The following is an 18,558-nucleotide window of genomic DNA, read 5'->3' on the forward strand; positions in this document are numbered from 1 at the left end:
GCTCATGGGAGGGATCCCTGAAGAGGGACAGGGAGGTGGGTTGGGTAGGGAGTCAGGTAGTGAATGGGATGGAGTAGCCCGATAAGATTATCTCTAACACCCAGCGGTCTTGTGTGATCAGCTCCCACGCATGATGGAAATGGTGTAGGCAGTGGCCAAATGGGCACTGTATAGCTGGTATAACCCTCGACCAAAGCTTCAAAACTGTGGTTTTGACGTTGTTGGTTGAGGTGGCAAGGGTTGTTGGTGTGGTTGTTGGCATTGAGGTGGCCTGTTTGTCTGTCCGCTTCATAGGGTCTGGAGTGAGGTCGGGTGTAGGGAGATTCCCTGGGGTGTTGATAGGGCTGGTACCTCTTCCTCTTTTGAGGTGGTATATATATGCCCAGTGTTCATAGCGTGGTGTGCGAGTCCTTTATAGTTTGAAGGGTCTCATCTGTTTTGGCAGAGAACAGCTTGTCTTTGTCGAAAGGTAGGTCTTCTACCTTCATCTGGAGTTTTGGGTATGCCCAAGGATAAGAGCCATGAGGTTCTTCTCATTACAATTGCCGTGGCAGTGGTGTGGGCTGCCTTGTTGGCCATGTCTAGGGCTGCCTGCAGCGCCATTCTAGATATTAGCTGTCCTTCGATAAGCCCAGTTTCGAGCTCGGTTCTTTTGCCCTCCGGAAGGTCAGCAGAGAATTCAAACAGTTTCCCGTAATTGTCAAAATCATATTTAGCTAGAAGGGCGCTGTAATTCGCAATACGGAACTGTAGAGTTGATGATGTGTACACCTTACTGCCTAGTAGGTCTAGGCGTTTGTGCTCTTTATCCTGTGGCATGGCCTGATTTGGGGATTGTTTGGCTCTGTGATTTGCTGCATCCACAACCAAAGAATTGGGCTGTGGGTGTGAAAAAAGAAAGTCCATGCCCTTTGCGGGTACGAAATATTTTCTCTCAGCCCTCTTGCATGCCAGGGGTGCAGTGGCAGGTGTTTTCCATACTGCCTCCGCTGGGTTGAGAATTGCCTCGTTAATTGGGACAGCAATTTTAGAAGTAGAGGAAGGTTGGAGTATCTTCAGTAGTTTGTGCTGATTCTCCTGAACCTCCTCTTGGGGGACATCCTGGCTTTTAGCAATTCATTTAAATAAGTCCTGGAATTGCTTAAGGTCATCAGCTGTGGTGGGCGGAGGTGGCATTATCGTCTTGTGCGGAGAGGAAGAAGGATTGTGTGCATGGGGCAGATCCTCTGTCTCCATCTCAACCTCATGTGCTTCTGTCCCTTGCTCAGGAGCCAAGGAAGTAGCAGATGTGGGTGGAGAGCATACGTCTCCCCTTCATGCAGAGGAGGTCCTAGAATAATGTAACCTATATGCCACCCATGGTTCCCAAGGTGGCCATTGGATTAGGAAGGGCATGGGGGGTACATCCATGGTTGTCTGTACCACTGGCAGGACACCTGAGTGTGGTGGTCCTTAGGTCTGAGCTGTTCTCCATCTTCCCTTCTAGAGTATGGGGGAGATTGGTGGGGAGAGAAGATGTCTTCACCCTGGTCCTCATTGTCTGAATCTGTGAAGGTGGTCAATGCCACAGGCGAGGTCGGTTGGGTACCAATAGGTTACCCTTCGGTGCAGAGGATAGGACAGTGTGGTACCGAGGAAACGGTAATGTCTGTCTGAGTCAGGTATTGTGGCAGTGCTGGTATCAGTGCTGAGGTGGAGTGGCGACCATTTGATTTATGCATTGATTTCTGCGCCGAGTGGTGCTTTGCGGTGCCATTCACAGGTGCCGCATGCAAGGTCAGTGCTGCGGGCATTGGCAGTGCCAAAGCCGCCGCCAGTGCCGGGGGCGGTCGCATGATCCATGCCACATCAGTCAATGTTGCCATTGTGCCCAGTGCCGTGGAGGAGACTTGAGAGAGTTTGTGTCTCGACTCCTTGGGCTGAAGGGGGTCAGGCTGCGCGCACGTTGACCAGCCTTCCCACAGCCGCAAGACAGCTGGGGTACACGCGCAGCCCAGCCAGGCATTGCTTCTGAGGATCTCCAATCAACGGTGCCGGGACGCACCATCACCTGGAGTGGAGCACCCACCACAGGGACAGCACGCAAAGAAGAAGTGGGAGTTGGGTACTCTCTGGGAGAAAAGTGCACTCCCTCTTGGTGCCCTGAACATGATACCAATTTTCAGAGAGCTGTTCGGCTGTAGAAAGGGCTCTGAAAATACATTTCCAGCATTGTTCACTCTGGCAAAGTGTTGGTCCCTTCTACCACGTATGACACATGGGCACCAGCATTTTCTGAAAGGGGTAGTCCCAGAAAGTCTCCTCATATGGTGACACAGTGCTGGGAATCAACAACTGAACCAGTTAGGTTTAACCAGTTAGGCCACAAGGAGGACCTGATTAAGGAGAGGAATTCCTGATTACCAATTCAGATTGGGGCCAGGTAGCTAATGAGCTAATTAGCCCATTAACAAGGAGACCGGATAAAAGCACACACCCCACCACTTGGGAGACAAAGTAGTTAAACCGAATGACCGTGTAAATAGTATGACAGCATAAGAATGTAAGAGGTGGAGTGGTGAAGCACTGTAAATAAACTACACAGTGTATGTACAATTGGAAGGTCTCTGAGCAGCCTGTGGGAGAGCAAAGAAGATGGGAGCAGAGGTTGTCTGTCACACAAGGGGGCTTGTCTGGGATCCTGCGCTTTTCTATGTAGATGGAGAACTTGATGGGGAAAGCTGCTAGAAAAATTTAGTAGGCTGGGGGAGGGAGGAGACATTACAATGGCTGGTTGAACAGAAGAAGGAAATGCAGAAGACCTGGTAGACCTTCTAGAATTCCCACCATTTGAAGAGACAGTCCTTGCTCACCTCACAAGGTGAGCAACAAAAAAACCTGAAGATAATTTATAAGGGAGCAAGCCCAGGTGCAGTAGCAACAACTACTACAGATGTAAGCAGAGTCAGGATGAGCTCTACCCTGACATCTGGTGGTGAATTATGGCAAGTGTGGAAAAGAACTCTAGGGGCTGATCTTGTTTGCATAGGCACACCCACTCGCCTAGCCTGGGACAACAACAACTCAAAGTGGTTACTTTGGCTGGTGTGGGATCCCCAGTTTCTCTGTTATTGGGGCAGGAAGAATAACGTTTTGTTACCCTGATTCTGTGAATCAAGGCCAGTGGAACTGTTGTATGACAGAAGGACTGAGTGAGTCATTCACCATTACCTAAGTAGCATTTGCTTGTCAAGGGGCATGGGTTACAAAACCCAGTGAATTGAGAGAGGTTGGGGGCAGGTATTGGTACCTGGTGGTGTGGGTCCATTTTGTGGGCGTGAAACACCAATTGCACCTCCTCCTCCTCTCTCCACTGTTGAATGTCAGAGCTAGCTTTGATTCCCTTAGGAGTCTAGTTACAGACTGCTGAGCTGAGTTCACTTTGGGCCAATAGTGCACCAGCACTGGGGCTCCCCTACTACTAGCTGAAATCACTAAGAGCTGAAATCACAAAAGAGCTAAAGCTATTTAAGAGCTGAGATCACTGAGGCTGTGTTAACTAGTGGGGGAGCCTGAAGCTACTTAGCTGGGGCGAGCGGAGCGGCTGGAGGAGCAGAGCAGAGCCTTGTGGGAGCGGCCCAAGGGACGGCTGGAGCGGAGCGGAGCGGCGCGGGTCGGTGAGCGGAGCGGCTCACAGGTCGGTGAGCGGAGCGGAGCGGAGCAGCTGCCAGAGCAGTTCGTGGGACGGCAGGAGTGGGACTGCGCGTGGATTGGAGCAGTTCGTGGTGAAGGCTGCGGTGGAACCCCACGGAGAAGCAGGCAGTTGGCCTCGGATCACGTAAGGTGCCCCTTAACACCCTGCTCACCCCCCCCCTTGAACTCTGGGGCTGCACGGATCAGGGACAGACTTTGGGGGGTTGTCGGACTTTTGTGATTCTTGGGTTGCTGGACCCAAGACACTTTGGGATTGGTGGACTTTCGGGACTTTGGTGATTCTTGGGTCACTGGTTTCAAGAACCAACAGGAGAGGATACAGCCCAATTTGCTGGGGTGGGTCTTCGCTCATGGTTTGGTCTATGAACTCTAGTTGTGGTGTTTTCCCAATTTAATACTATGTCATTTACCTCATGTTATTAAACATTTTCTGCTACACCAAGGCTCTGTGCTTGCGAGAGGGGAAATATTGCCTCTTCGAGGCGCCTAGGGGTGTGTGTAAGATTTTCCCAGGTCACTGGGTGGGGGCTCGAGCTGGTTCTGTGTCATGCTGTTGGGAAGGGACCCCTATGTACTGAACCCGGCCCTTGCTGCTATCAACTTGGCCTGGCAGAAGGGTTACACAAAAAAGTGTGGTGAGTTCTGCAGCAGGGATCGGCAATAGGGCGCAAGGCAAGAGGTAGGCCTCTGCACAAAGGGCTAGGCTGAAGACTCCAGCAGAGGCATCCCCGCTCAAGGTAGGACCCTTACCGCCATAGGGGCAGGAACAATAGGCGTAGGCTTTCTAACCAGTCCTCAAGCCAGGGTCAGGGCCCGACTAAGCCACAGTCGGGATCCAAACAAGGGTTTTGAGGGGACACCCAGGGACAGCATGCCAGACTATACCAGATCCTTTCCCCTGCTTTCTGAACTGTCTATCCCACTTCTATCCTGTGTAGTCCCTTATAACATTGGACCGTTGGGGTCCTTCCAGGGCCGTAGCAACAAAGAATGTGGCCCCCTCCGAACATATGTCTGGGCGGGGCCCCTTACAATGCAGAAACTGGAATGCGGTATTTATTTTGCTACTTTTAGGGGCCCCCTTCCTTGCGGGGCCCCCTCCGGTCGGAGGGTATGGAGGGCACTCGCTACGCCTCTGGGTCCTTCGCACGGTAAAGGTAGGATATTCTCTCCAATTCTGCTCCTTCCCTCCTCCCACTGCCCTTCCCCGTCTCTCTTCAGGGACCCTTCTCACGAGCTACTCCTTGTCCAGAAGGTACAATCACTTCTCGCTTTAGGGGCAGTGGAGGAGGTGCCTCAGGAGCTATGAGGCTAGCCTGCCAGACCTTCCAGGACAGACTTCAAGGTCAGTGCATGGCGGTGTTGACCGACAAAACCACCGCCATGTTTTACATAAACAGGGCGGAGCCTGTTCCTCCCCACTCTGTCGGGAAGCTCTCCAGGTTTGGGATTTCTGTATAGCCCACTCTGTTCATCTGGATGTGTCCTACCTCCCAGGCCTGCAGAACGAGATTGCAGACCACCTCAGCAGGTCGCTTCTCAACCACAAGTGGTCAGTCCATCCAGATGTCTTACATTCTGTCTTCCAAAGGTGGGACTTTCCCCGGGTGGACCTATTTGCCACCAGGAGCAACAGGAAGTGTACAAAGTTCTGCTCCTTCCAGAAACAGTCCGGGCTCCATCGTTCCTGCTACCTTGGGGAGACCACCTCATGTATGCTTTTCCGCCGGTCCCACTTGTTCACAAGGTGCTGCTCAAGATCCACAGAGACAAAGCCGATGTGATCATGCTGGTCCCAGCGTGGCCACACAACACTGGTATGCCATGCTTCTGGAGATGTCGGTGGACACCCCGATAGCACTGCCGCTTTACCCAGATCTGATCACAAAGGACCATGGTCGCCTCCTTCACCCAGACCTCCAATCCCTTCATCTCATGGCTAGGAAGCTTCATGGTTATACCCAATGGAGCTCCAATGCTCGGATTCTGTGAAGGAGGTGTTGCTTGGCAGCAGGAAACCTTCCACCAGCTAAGTGGAAAAGGTTCTCGTGCGGGTGTGACCAGCATCGTACATTTCCACTTCAGACATCTATACTACTCATCCTGGAATACGTACTACATCTGAAACAGCAAGGGTTGTCAGGATCATCCATCAGGATACAACTTGTGGCCATCTCGGCGTTTCACCCAGGAGAATCAGGGCGCTTTGTATTTGCCAACTCCATGGTGGGCCATTTCCTAACGGGTTTGGAAAGATTATACCCACATTCTCGACCACCTGTACCCACTTGGGATCTCAATCTGGTCCTCTCCAGACTAATGGGAGCTCCTTCTCTGTCTCTCGTGGAAGGTAGTGTTCCTGGTTGCCATCACTTCAGCCAGAATGGTGTCCAAGTTAAAATCACTAACCTCCGACCCCTCCTACACAGTCTCCTATAAGGACAAGGTACAGGTCAGGCCTCACCCAGCCTTTCTGCCCAAGGTGATATCACAATTCCATATTGGATACGACATTTTTCTACCAGTCTTCTATCCCAAGCCGCATGCCAACGCGTGGGAGCAGAGACTTCATTCACTAGACGTCTGGAGAGCGCAAGTGTTCTACATGGAGCACACAAAATTTTTCAGGAAATCGAACCAACTGTTCATACCAGTGGCAGCCTGGATGAAAGGGCTTCCGGTCTCCTCACAGCACATTTTGTTATGGATCATGGACTGCAGCCATACTTGCTATGACCTCGCCAAGGTTCCAGCTCCGCCTATTATGGCACACTTGACGCGGGCTCAAGCCTCATCCACCACTTTCCTGGCCCAGGCGCTCATCTAGGAGATCTGCAGAGCGGAGACCTGATCACCTGTGAATACATTTACTGCCTACTATGCCATCACACAGCATGCCAGAAAGGATGCAGCTTTTGGCAGGGCAGTTCTCCAATCAGTGGTTCCTTAACTCCGACCCCACCTCCAGGGGAGAGCTCAGGAGTCACCTGATTGGAATTGACATGAACAAGTACTCGAAGAAGAAAAAACAGTTACTCACCTTCTTGTAACTGTTGTTCTTTGAGATGTATTGTACTCGTCCATTCAAATGCCCACCCTCCTTCCCCTCTGTCATAGTAGCTGGCAAGAAGGAACTGAAGGGGGGTCGGGTCGGCAGGGTCATATATTGAGTGCCATGAGGCCGCTGCTCCAGGGTGCTCCCTATCCGACCAGACGGGAGCTGCTAATTGAAAAGTTTCCGATGACCGTGCACGCAGCGTGCGCACACCTGATTGGAATGGATGTGAACAACACATCTTGAAGAACAATAGTTACAGGAAGGTGAGGAACCTTTTTTTTTTTTTTTTTTTAAACTGTTCAGTAAAATGACCTCAATCTCCTAAAATTCCTGCGTGCATCTTTTGATACCAATTATCCCGTTTCCTCTCCACTCATGGATTGCCCTTATGCCCACAGGCCAACATCATGTTCTAGGATCTTTAGTTTACCCTTCCCTTTCCTCTTCCTTCCCTACCCATTCTTCTCCAATGAGTTCCATAGCTCACAACTGCTCTCTCTCTCTCTCTCTCTCTCTGTGCTTCTTTCCCTGTCCCATTGCATAGCACCACACCTGCAAGATGATGCCCTATATCTACATCCTTCTCCTGCCCTTTTGTTCACCATTCCAAGGACAATAGGATCCATTGTGAAAATGCCTTTTATGCACAGCCAACAAAAGACTTACCCTTTCAGATGCCCAAACTGCCCATATTGATCATGCAAAATTTTAGAAATTGAAGATGGCTAAATCAAAAAGCTTCCAACTTTCAAAGTAAGTCACTGTATCTGTGTGTATTGTGCAAAATGAGAGGGAGGGAAGTTCTGTTTAGTTTCACTGACTATCACTGATAAAGAAAAAACCCAAATCCATTTTAAATTGACCATTTCTGCAAAAGTTTGTTTTGAGTGAGATCATCATTATGAGTTGATATTCTCTGCTTGAAGGATGTCTTAACAGAGACTTACTTAAGGAAGGTAATCAACTTGTTCTTGTAACATACATTAAGCAAGGAATTGCTATGATTGTGCTGAGGAATTATTCTACCTTCATTTCTACACCAACATAACTAGGGCCCTACCAAATTCACGGTCCATTTTGGTCAATTTCATGGTCATAGGATTTTAAAAATCGTAAATCTCATGATTTCAGCTATTGAAATCTGAAATTTCGCGGTATTGTAATTGTAGGGGTCTTGATCCAAAAAGGAGTTGGGGGGGGGGTCACAAGGTTATTGGGGGAGGGGGTTGTGGTACTGCTACTCTTACTTCTGTGCTGCTGCTGGCAGGGTGCTGCCTTCAGAGCTGGGCACCCAGCCAATAGCCGCCACTCTCCAGCCGCCCAGCTCTGAAGGCAGTGCAGAAGTAAGGGTGACAATACTGCAACCCCCCCTAAAAAAACCTCTCTGATGAAATCTGTATAGTATAGGTAAAAACACACAGAAGACCAGAATTCACGGGGGAAGATCAGATTTCACGGTCTGTGATGCGTTTTTCATATCCATGAATTTGATAGGGCCCTAAACATAACACAGGAATAACTCTATTAAAGTCAGTGGAGTTACAAATGTAAAACAGGTATAAATGAGATCAAAATCAGACTCTTGGCCATTACTTGTCAACAGTTTAATGGCACCATGTTTTGGTTACCTACTAAGCACAAATTTTAAAAAAAACCTTTCATATTGACAGTGTGTAATTATTTATCAGTGGACAGAAGAAATGTATACTGTACTGTGACTTAAATAACAAATTCTTAGGCAAAAAATAAAGCTGGCTTAATCTGAAGTTAAGGTTGAAAAAACCTCCAGAAAAGGATCAGGAAAAGCTCAAGAACAAAAATCCTGTATGAGAATGCTACAGTTTTCTCAGAAAAATTCAAATACTGGAAAACCTAGAAATCAAAGTGAAGATTCTATTAAAAATATCAAATTAGGAAACAGAAAACATCCAATTAAGGTCAAATTATTTCATAACTTTCCAATTTGAATGTACTTATCTGCCTTATTAAAGGCTTGATCATGAATCCCAGGGCATGGTTGAGCACATGGTGCCCTGCAGGAGGGTGCTGAGCTACCTGCAGAGTAGTGCTCAATTCAAAGCCTGTGGCAGAGGAAAGGCTTTCATAGGGTGGTAGTTCACACACTACAGGGGAGTACATGGCTATACAGAAGTATAGGAAGGGAGCTTCTGCCTGAGGTCACATCTCTGCAGGGCCGGTGCAAGGAAGTTTCGCACCCTAGGCGAAACTTCCACCTTGCGCCCCCCCTCCAGCCCTGCGACAGCTCCCCACCCTCCTCCTCTGCCCTGAGGCGACCCCCCCGCAGCAGCTCCCCTCCCCTGCCCTGAGGCGCCCCACTGAGGCAGCTCCTCCCCCCCCGCAGGGAGCCATGCGACAGCTCCCCACCCCAGCTCACCTCTGCTCCGCCTCCTCCCCGAGCTCGCCGACCCTGCTCTAATTCTCCTCCCCTCCCAGGCTTGCGGCGCCAAACAGCTGATTAGCGCCGCAAGCCTGGGAGGCAGGAGAAGTGGAGCTGCGACCGCGCACTTGGGGAGAGGGGCGTAGTAACGCTGTAAAATAAATAAATAAATAAATTGGGGGCACCGCTTTTTGGCGCCCCCAAATCTTGGCATCCTAGGCAACCACCTAATTTGCCTAAATGGTAGAACCGGCCCTGCATCTCTGCTTGCTGCGGTGGTGACACCATTGGCTGAGCTGCCCAGTCTTAGCTCAGCAGGGCAGCCTGTTTGGGGGCCATTGTTCTTGTAGTAAAGCTTCTGGGTTTCTGTAGGGTTTTGCCTTGTGCCATAGGCAGGATTTAACTCAATGCCAAAAATGGCTTTTAGAAAGCTATCCTGTGTTACCACTTCTGTCTAATTTGGTTTCTATTTATATTTTCTGTTGATTATGTTTGTGTGTACAGTATATACACACAAACATTTAAGACCTGTTTGAATGATGGGGCCTGATTCTCCTCTCACATCAGTGTAAATCAGGAGTAACTAGGGAAAGGAATCCTTTGCCCTCCTCTTCCTCTATACTGCTCTACAGATGCTACTGCAGCCTCAGGAAAGGTAGACTTAACATCCTTCAGCAAAAGAAAGTCTGAGTCTGATATTTTTCATAAAAAAGCAACAAAAGTAAAATTTTATGAAACCATCTTTGTGTGTCAGAAAGGACCAGTAAGGATACAAACAGCTGTTTACTTTGCAGTTATGCTAGACAGCTGCCAATATTTTGGACTCAGTTACACTAGTTTCTCCCAAGCACAATCAATGAGCCAAATTCATCCACGTAACTCCACTGCAATCAATGGGACTAGGCCTGGGATTAATTTAGCCCAAAAGATTTACTCAAAACAAATGAAGTTAATTGTTGACAAATATCTTACCTTGACAAAAGGTAGCATTAATCCTCTTGTAACCTTGCGGGCATTCCACCATTTGGGTGTATCCAGGGTAAGCTGGGGGGAAAAAAGAAAACTACTGGTTAGTTATTACAATGTATGACACATTTATACGGAGAGCAGCACAGTCAAATTACTATATAATTGTATCAAAAAAAATGTACATTTACATTTTTAAGGATGCATAGTTAAACACTTAAAAGTCAGGAAATGCCAAAATTTAGGTTGTACATGCAATCTGAACACTGTCTCCTTCTGTGTTTGCATTACTACAATTTTTAATTACTCAATCAAATACTGTTTTGCAGATAATACAACATATAGCATGATAATACAACATAAAGCATGCTAAGCCCCACGCCAGGACTTTCACACCCTGACTTGGCATAATCCCTTAGGAAACTTTCTGATTCACTCTACTCATTTTCAAAAATGACTGAATCATCCTTGCTAAAAATAAAAATATCACTTTCGGGAAGTCGCTATGCTGGAAAATTTCAGCCTGGAAGACAACTGTTTTAGAAATGTTCAAGCTAGTGAAATCAGAGTTAGAATAGGATCATGAATGCAACCTTAACTATGGCAGTTGTTGGTGCTCCCACTATAATCTGAACATATCTGAGATCCATAGAAAAATATAGGCAGTCAAATATTTTATTTCTATAATAGTGCAACCACAATTATAAGAAAGGAAACAGACTTATGCTTTGTCTTTTTAATCTTTTTGAGTTTTAAAAGATTTTCATTTGTTGGCTATTAATTATAAATTATCTAATGTGAATTATAAAGGGTAAGAACACAAAATGAATTCACGTTAGCCAAACTAGAAAGTCTTCAGCTAATTAATAGTTTTGTTTCTATTTATTGTTTCTTTCCTCCAAGATATATTGTGATGTTGATTTTCTAAGTTTCATCCTGAACAATAACATTGTCTTAATTGGTAACAATAACATTATCTTAATTGGCACTATGGCAATACCAATTAATAATAATAGTAGTAGTCTCAGATGAAGTTTCCCTGGATATATTTTGAGCAGAAATAGATATGCTTCTTCATGGGTTATGGGTTTAAAACATATGCAATTTTGACCTTTAAATTGGCTGCAATTATTTGAAGTTAAATGAAAAAAATTGGAAATGATATTTGTCACAGTTACGGGGCTAGCTACACCTCTTTCCCCTTCCTGGTCTCTCTGACTGCACCATCTCAGGTGCAAATATCATGCCTTTATCTAACGCCTTTAAGTATGCTGGGGTGAAATTATGTAATTCGCCCACTCTTAGACCAAGCCCTTGCTACTGTACTGTATAGATCAACCGTGCTTACCCAGCAGGACAAAGCTAGTCTTGGCACTTGCAGCTATTTCCATTCAGGAGTCTGTGGCCACTGGTATACATGGACAAAACAGCCTTCTTAAAACCAAATCATTAGTTATTTTAACAGTACAAACTAAGCATTGAGAGAAAAAGGATTTTCACAGATTCCAAGACCAGAAGGGATCACCTAATCTGACCTGTATAATACAGGCCATAGAATTTACCAAAAAATTCCTAGAGTAGATCTTTTAGAAAAACATCCAATCTTGATTTTAAAATGTCAGTGATGGAGAATTTACCATGACTCCTGGTAAATTATTCCAATGGTTAATTAACCTCACTGTCAAAAATTGGCACCTTATTTCCAGTTTGAATGCGTCTAGATTCAACTTCCACCTATTGGATCATATTATACCTTTCTCTGCTAAACTGAAGAGCCCACGTATACTTACAGATGTAATGAAGCACCCCTTAACCTTCTTTATGTTAAGATAAATAGATTGAGCTTCTTGAATTTATCATTATAAATCATGTTTTCTAACCCTTTAATCATTCTCATGTCTCTTCTCAGAACTCTCTCCAATTTATCAACATCCTTACTGAATTGTGGACATCAAAGCTGGACATAGTATTCCAGCAGTGGTTGCACTAATACCAAATACAGAGGTGAAATAACCTCTTCTCTAATCCTGCTTGAGATTCCCCTGTTTATGCATCCCAGGAACATATTAGTCCTTTTGACCACAGCATCACATTGGGAACTCATGTTCAGCTGATTATTTACCACGACCCCCAAATCTTTTTCAGTGTCACTGCTTCCTGCAGGTGAAGTGGAGTTTGGGGTATGTTGGGTTGGCTCACAGCTGAGCAATGTGGGAGATGGATAAAATCCTACATTTCTTTCTTACTCATTTAGCAAGTACTAATTATTGACAAGCATTCTGAATGGACATCAGCTTCCACTTGTAATATAACACTGTACAGTTTGATTCAAAGGTTCTCTTAAAAAAAACAAAAACCTTTGACATATAACCTCTTTCTATTTTCTGCTCATATTTTTCAGTATTATTAAGCCTATGGGCATACAATCCACAAAAGCTGTTTCAAGCGAAAGTGTCTGGGGGTAGGGATAGCTCAGTGGTTTGAGCATTGGCCTGCTAAACCCAGGGTTGTGAGTTCAATCTTTGAGGGGGCCATTTAGGGATCTGGGGCAAAATCGGTACTTGGGCCTGCTAGTGAAGGCAGGGGGCTGGACTCAATGACCTTTCAAGGTCCCTTCCAGTTCTATGAGATAGGTATAGGTATACATTGTAGGGCTTTGCTGATTCAGCAAAGTACTTAAGTATGTGTTTAACTTCAATTACATGCAAAAATCCATTAAAGTCAACAGGATTTAAGAATGTGTCTAAAATTAAGCATGTGCTTTACTGAACAGGGGGGGAAAAGAGAGGATAGAGATAGTGTGATTTAAGCACATACTTGAATGCTTTTGCTGAATTGGGTTCTTGCAGACAACCAAATGCTAAATCCAACCTGCTCAAAAATTGGCCTTTATAAAAATATTTCAATCTCAAGTAAAGATCACGAAGCACAAAACCATAAAAGAGAAAGCCATGGAAAGTCTATTTTCTTCCAAGATGACTATAGTATGGAGAGTAACACCAACTCGGCAAAGGAAAATTGTCAAAACAACATGGTAATAATCTGAGCCTGAATCTGTATCCTGTGAATGAGTCAACAGAAGACATGGGTACAATTTAAATGTCAAACTGTTAACAGTTTATTTGATTTTCTCCTAATCCGAAATGGCAGTTTTTAGGATAAGTCAGTTTGCTCAGCTTTACAAGAAACAAGTCAGCATTTTAATGCTTAAAAAAAAATCTACAGAAACAGTGTAGGTGGATGTGGGTGTGTGAATGAAGAACATGAACACATTATATATTTACAAACTCCACACCCATTACTCACTTGGATAATTTCTCCATGCTTACAAACATTGCCAAAAATCTCAACATTGTGGGTATCCTTTTCTTCCAATATCTCTGTTAAAGAAACCAACCCTTTTGCATCATGATACCAATGAGAAGACTTAAATATTAGTATGTCATATCTGCTATTCTATTTTTACATATATGATCTGGTTGCTTTATCCCTATTTTCAATGGTAAATTCTCTAATCCTATTTACTACGTGGTTATGCCTATTCTTCTCAACCACTGAAAAATTCTTATCTTCATCATCAAAATATAAGAATATCTGGTGCAATACAGATCCTCAGATATGTACAGTATAATTTTTTATAAAATCCCATTATAAACTGTTACATTTATTCTTTGGAAAAGTTTGTTCTACAGAAATTTAAGGCTTTGATGCAACTATGAAGCACAATTTGGCACATATGCCTGAAAGTAAATAAGGAAGTGTTATTTACTTCTTCTCATAACACAAAAACTCGGGGTCACCAAATGAAATCAATAGGCAGCACTTATAAAACAAACAAAAGGAAGTATTTTTTCACGCAACACAGTCAACCTGTGGAACTCCTGGCCAGAGGATGTTGTGAAGGTTATACTATAACAGGGTTCAAAAAAGAACTAGATAAGTTTATGGAGAATAGGTCCATCAATGGCTATTAGCCGGGATGGGTAAGGATGGTGTCCCTAACCTCTGTTTGCCAGAATGGGCAACAGGGGATGGATCATTTGATGATTACCTGTTCTGTTCATTCCCTCTGGGGCACCTGGCATTGGCCACTGTCGGAAGACAGGATACTGGGCTAGATGGACCTTTGGACTGACCCAGTATGGATATTCTTATGTTCTTAAAGACACCCAATGAGTGCCCTATGTGGAAGCAAATCATGAGATTAGGGGACTCTGGGACACAAAATATACTACCTCATAAATCAATGGGCCAGACTGAGTCAGTAATAACTTTTGCAGATTCCCCTTCTGGACTGTAAAAGACTCCTGACAAAACTGCTCCCTCAGTGCCCTTGTGCTGCCTGTGAAAGGGCCAATCACAATATGACACAAGGTTTTTTCCTTTGAGAATTTTTATATAAAAATGCATCCCTAAATTCCTGGATAAAGATATGCTGCACCATACAAAACAATTAGTGTATTTCCTTGTGTTAAGTATCCCATGTTGATAATTGGGAAAGGAGTGTGGCCTAGGGAATATGATATTGGACTGGGATTCAAGAGAACCAGCATTTTATTCCCTGCACTGCCACTGGCCAGCTGGATGTCCTTGGGCAAGTCACTTTGGCCTCACTCTGTGTCAGTTTCCCCATCTGCAAAATGGGGATAAAGATATCTTCTTCGTAAAGTGCTTAGAGACAGGGATTGACTTTAGTACTTAGAGGCAGTGCCATTGACTTTAACAGGGCCAGGATTTCACCTCAGGTCTTTCCTCCCCAAAGCCATTTAAGAACTAGGTATAATTATTTCTTATTAAAGTTATGAAATGTTTCAATAGATTAGGTTTACCTTTCATGAGAATCACTTAGTAACTATTTTTCACTATTTTACATTATTATGTCAAGTTGTAGCAAAAATATTGGGAAAGTCCTCATGGTACCCGAATTGTATAGACAGCATTCGAACAACATAGTTAAAAATGTCACAGATACTTTAGAGCTTGGAAAGCTTTGGCATTAAAACTCAAAAGTTCATTCAAGGTCTCAAGATGTCATTGCATTTTCTCTAAGTAGGAACTGGTGCCTCTATAATTTAACATTTCTGTGCAAACTTTAAAAAAAATAAGTCCAGCTAGGCGATGCAAGATGATTCAATATCATTATCTCCCTACGTTGAGAAAACACAATGACGCATCACTAGCTTAGTAAGAGAAGGAGAAAAATAAAAAATTTACTTTGTTGTCACTGAAGCTCAGAGTGTACCTTCTATCACCTTTCTTATATCAAATAATAGGATTCTTTGAAATATAGTGTTAGCATTTCTCTTAAAGAAAAAGGTATTTAGAGCACAAATAAATAAACTGATGCAGAAAAGAATAATGAAATCACACTTACATGGCTTCTTGGGACATTTGTGACATTTGTTAAAGCCCCAGGAAGTACCCACAGTTCCACAGCAGTCTTCTTGCTTTGATAGGCCAGGGAGTGCTTTACCACACTGTAATAATAAAGAATATTTAGGTTAGTGTTACTGTAAGATGCTCACCTCTAGAATATTGCTAATTACATAATCATCTTGGGAAAAGCTCACCCACCTGCAGAGGCCCACTGAAGTACTCATTGAAGCCCTCAGTGGAACTTAAATAGTGCACTGGCCTTGAGCTAGCCCTCTTCGTGGGGGTAAGCAGATTCAGTTTTAAAACATTTTGTATCGGTATTTTTTTCCCCTTCAACTTTCAGAACAAAAACCAGTCACTGAAAGAGTGAGTATATTTCCAAGCTAGTAATTCTTCATTGGCAGTAACGCCTTAAATTTTTCTTTATAAAATCTGTCCCTGCAGTTTTTCAAGAGATACACAAATCATCTCAAATACCTTTCCCATTATTCTTTTAAAGAAAGGGACAAGAAAGTATTACCATGATTTTTAAATGTCATTTCTTATTTCATTTAAAAATACAAATACCCCTAGTACCACAAGTTGTACCAAATGTTTATGACCGGTTACTGAAATTGTCAAATTATATTGAAAGATTATAGTATTTGTAAACTGAAAGAGAATTTAACATAAGATGACTGGGCAAAAAAATAAGTGATGCGTATTTTTATTTGTGACTCTTTAATCATGCAAGCAATTGGCCCAGTCTTGCAGTCCTTACTGAGGCAAAATTCTCATTTATTTCAAATGGTGTTTTGTCTTGAATAAGGAAAACCGGACCTATATTAGTACCCTATATTAGTAAATATGTTAACACTTTAGCAATTGCCAAGCTTAAATGTACCTTCTTGATTGTTCATATTTTTCATTTTGCAAGGCACAGGCAAGTAAAATGGATTTTCTGTCTAGAGAATGGATATAGAAAGTTTTGTACACCTGCTGTGTACCTGAAGAGTATCAGTTAGGTGCAAAACAATTCTGCAACATGGAACCTGTGCCACCCTGAGCCATCTCCGCAAGCGAAAACAGGTGAGTTACACACCAATATAACAGCCTAACAGTTAATAACTGTGGAGCTACTTGGAAATGTGACTAGTAGAAAACTGGAGATTTTCTCTTCTCAGTGCTTTCAGAATTAGTCTAGATGGAAGAATGGGGCCCTAAAACACCATAACCTGCTAGAAGAATGCCTGGGGGAAATACTGCAGCCCTGGTCTTTTTAATGACTATTCTACATTGTGCATCTATTGAACTCAGGAACTAGATTACATTTGCTGCTTGAGCATAGGCACGGGAAGTAGCGGTGCAGGGGGTTCTGCAGCACCCTCAGGTTTTACACGGGGCAGCTGGCCCCGCACCCGGAGCTCCACTCCCCACCTTGGGTCCCAGGGGACAGCCCCATGTCCCGCTCCTCAGCCGCTGGCTCCACACATAAAGCCTGGTGGTGCTTCCCATGCCTATGCCCTGTTCCCGGCCCTCTGCCCACACTCTGCTCCCCAACCCCTGACCTGGGGCTCAGGTCCCAGCCGCTGGCCCTGTGCCTGGGCCCCACGCCCAGCCCCATGCGGGGTGCTCTGCTCCTGGGGCCCCAGCTGCCTGCCCCGCTCCCCAGCCCCAGTCCCTGCTCTCAGGTCTCCGCTCCTGGGGCCCCGCACTTGGCCCCACAGCCAGGGCTCTGCTCTTGGCCCCGAACGTGGGGTCCCGGCTGCCGGCACCTGCCCCGGGCTCCACTCCTGCCCCCACACTCGCCCCCAGCTGTGGCCTCAGCCCCCTTGCCCCCACCCGGGTTCCCCCTCCCAGAAACACATCCCTCCTCCCAGTCAGTTGGGGGGGGGGCAGGGCACAGACAGGGGTAAGGGGCTGGCTTTCAGCACCCCCACTACTAAAAATGTTCCAGTGCCACTGCACTGGGGGAAAGAGACTTTAAAATTTGTCAGTTGAAAGACAGGGATAAAATAAATTCCCATTGACTTTAATGGGGCCAGGATTTCACCCCAGATCTTTTCCCCCCAAAGCCACATGCAATCCTGGGGATATTAGACTTAACCTTACATGTTAAAAGGGTATTATGCTTTTATTTAAATAGGGTCAGATTTTTTGTGACATATCGGGGGATCAGTGTACCGGTAGGGTGGGGGGTGGGAAAAATGCCATCTCTCCACAGTGCCTCTCTGAAAGGATAAAAGTATATATTGAAACTTGCTACATCTTAGCCAGAATTGCCCCAAGTCTTAGAGCTCACTCAACTAGACAGCTTTCATAATATTTCCTGCAAGTGCAGCCCTAAACATTTACAAGGAGTTCTATTCACACCTGTATACAGCACTACTCCCTTGACCTGGCATCCCAGTCAGACACACTGTTTGGAAGGGCAGTGTTCCTGTTCAACTAGATTTGCTCAGCCTGCCTTCCTGGATACTGCATTACTCTCGCAAAACTCAAAAAAGTTACTTACTAGAAACTGGAGTTCTTTGTGAATATTGCCTGTGCATATTTATACTCATATTCTTCTCCCCCACCTCCTGCCCTTCCCTTCTTCCTCAGTTCTACTACTTTTTTGGTCTCTGAGCTTTAGTGGGAGGAATCAGGGTGGTTGAGACTGCACCTCCCCTTATGACCTCAGACAGTGAGCATTTGGTGCCATGAAGGGCACTTATGTGGCACCTATTAGACACAGTTTTTCTAGAAGGATCCAATCTCCTGCGGCATCAAAAGCCATCCTAACAGTGTGCATCGTGCAGAGTCAATATTCCAGAAGCAGGTTTTGTTTTGTTTGTTGTTTTTTCCCCAAAAATATTAAATTTATCATTTAAGCGCATTAAACTGAAAAAAAAAAACCCCAAACAAATCAACAAAACATAAGGATTAAAAAAAAGGGAAAGCTCACTCTTAATTTTGGTGTGGTGCTGTAGCATTTGTACTGTACTGAAGATCATGATCTCTGTGGTCATAATGGTTTCAAATTTCCATATAAAAATCATGAGCAAGAATAAGGATTCCAAATTCTGAGTCATCTGGCAACTGAGGT

At 44.8% G+C, this 18,558-nt stretch overlaps 1 protein-coding gene across 6 annotated transcripts in view; it reads right to left on the minus strand.

Annotated features, from left to right (window-relative positions):
- Positions 1-18,558, minus strand: part of LTBP1 (latent transforming growth factor beta binding protein 1) — a 324,664-nt gene that overhangs the window by 144,539 nt on the left and 161,567 nt on the right. For all 6 annotated transcript variants that reach the window (XM_034764910.1, XM_034764911.1, XM_034764912.1 and 3 more), the window contains 2 exons: positions 15,490-15,592; positions 10,122-10,193 (listed from right to left, as the gene is read on the minus strand). In XM_034764910.1, the coding sequence (XP_034620801.1) occupies positions 10,122-10,193; positions 15,490-15,592 (175 nt within the window). The remainder of the gene's footprint in view (positions 1-10,121; positions 10,194-15,489; positions 15,593-18,558) is intronic.

This window comes from Trachemys scripta, chromosome 3 (assembly GCF_013100865.1).
Source record: "Trachemys scripta elegans isolate TJP31775 chromosome 3, CAS_Tse_1.0, whole genome shotgun sequence".
NCBI classification, from domain to species: Eukaryota; Metazoa; Chordata; order Testudines; family Emydidae; genus Trachemys; species Trachemys scripta.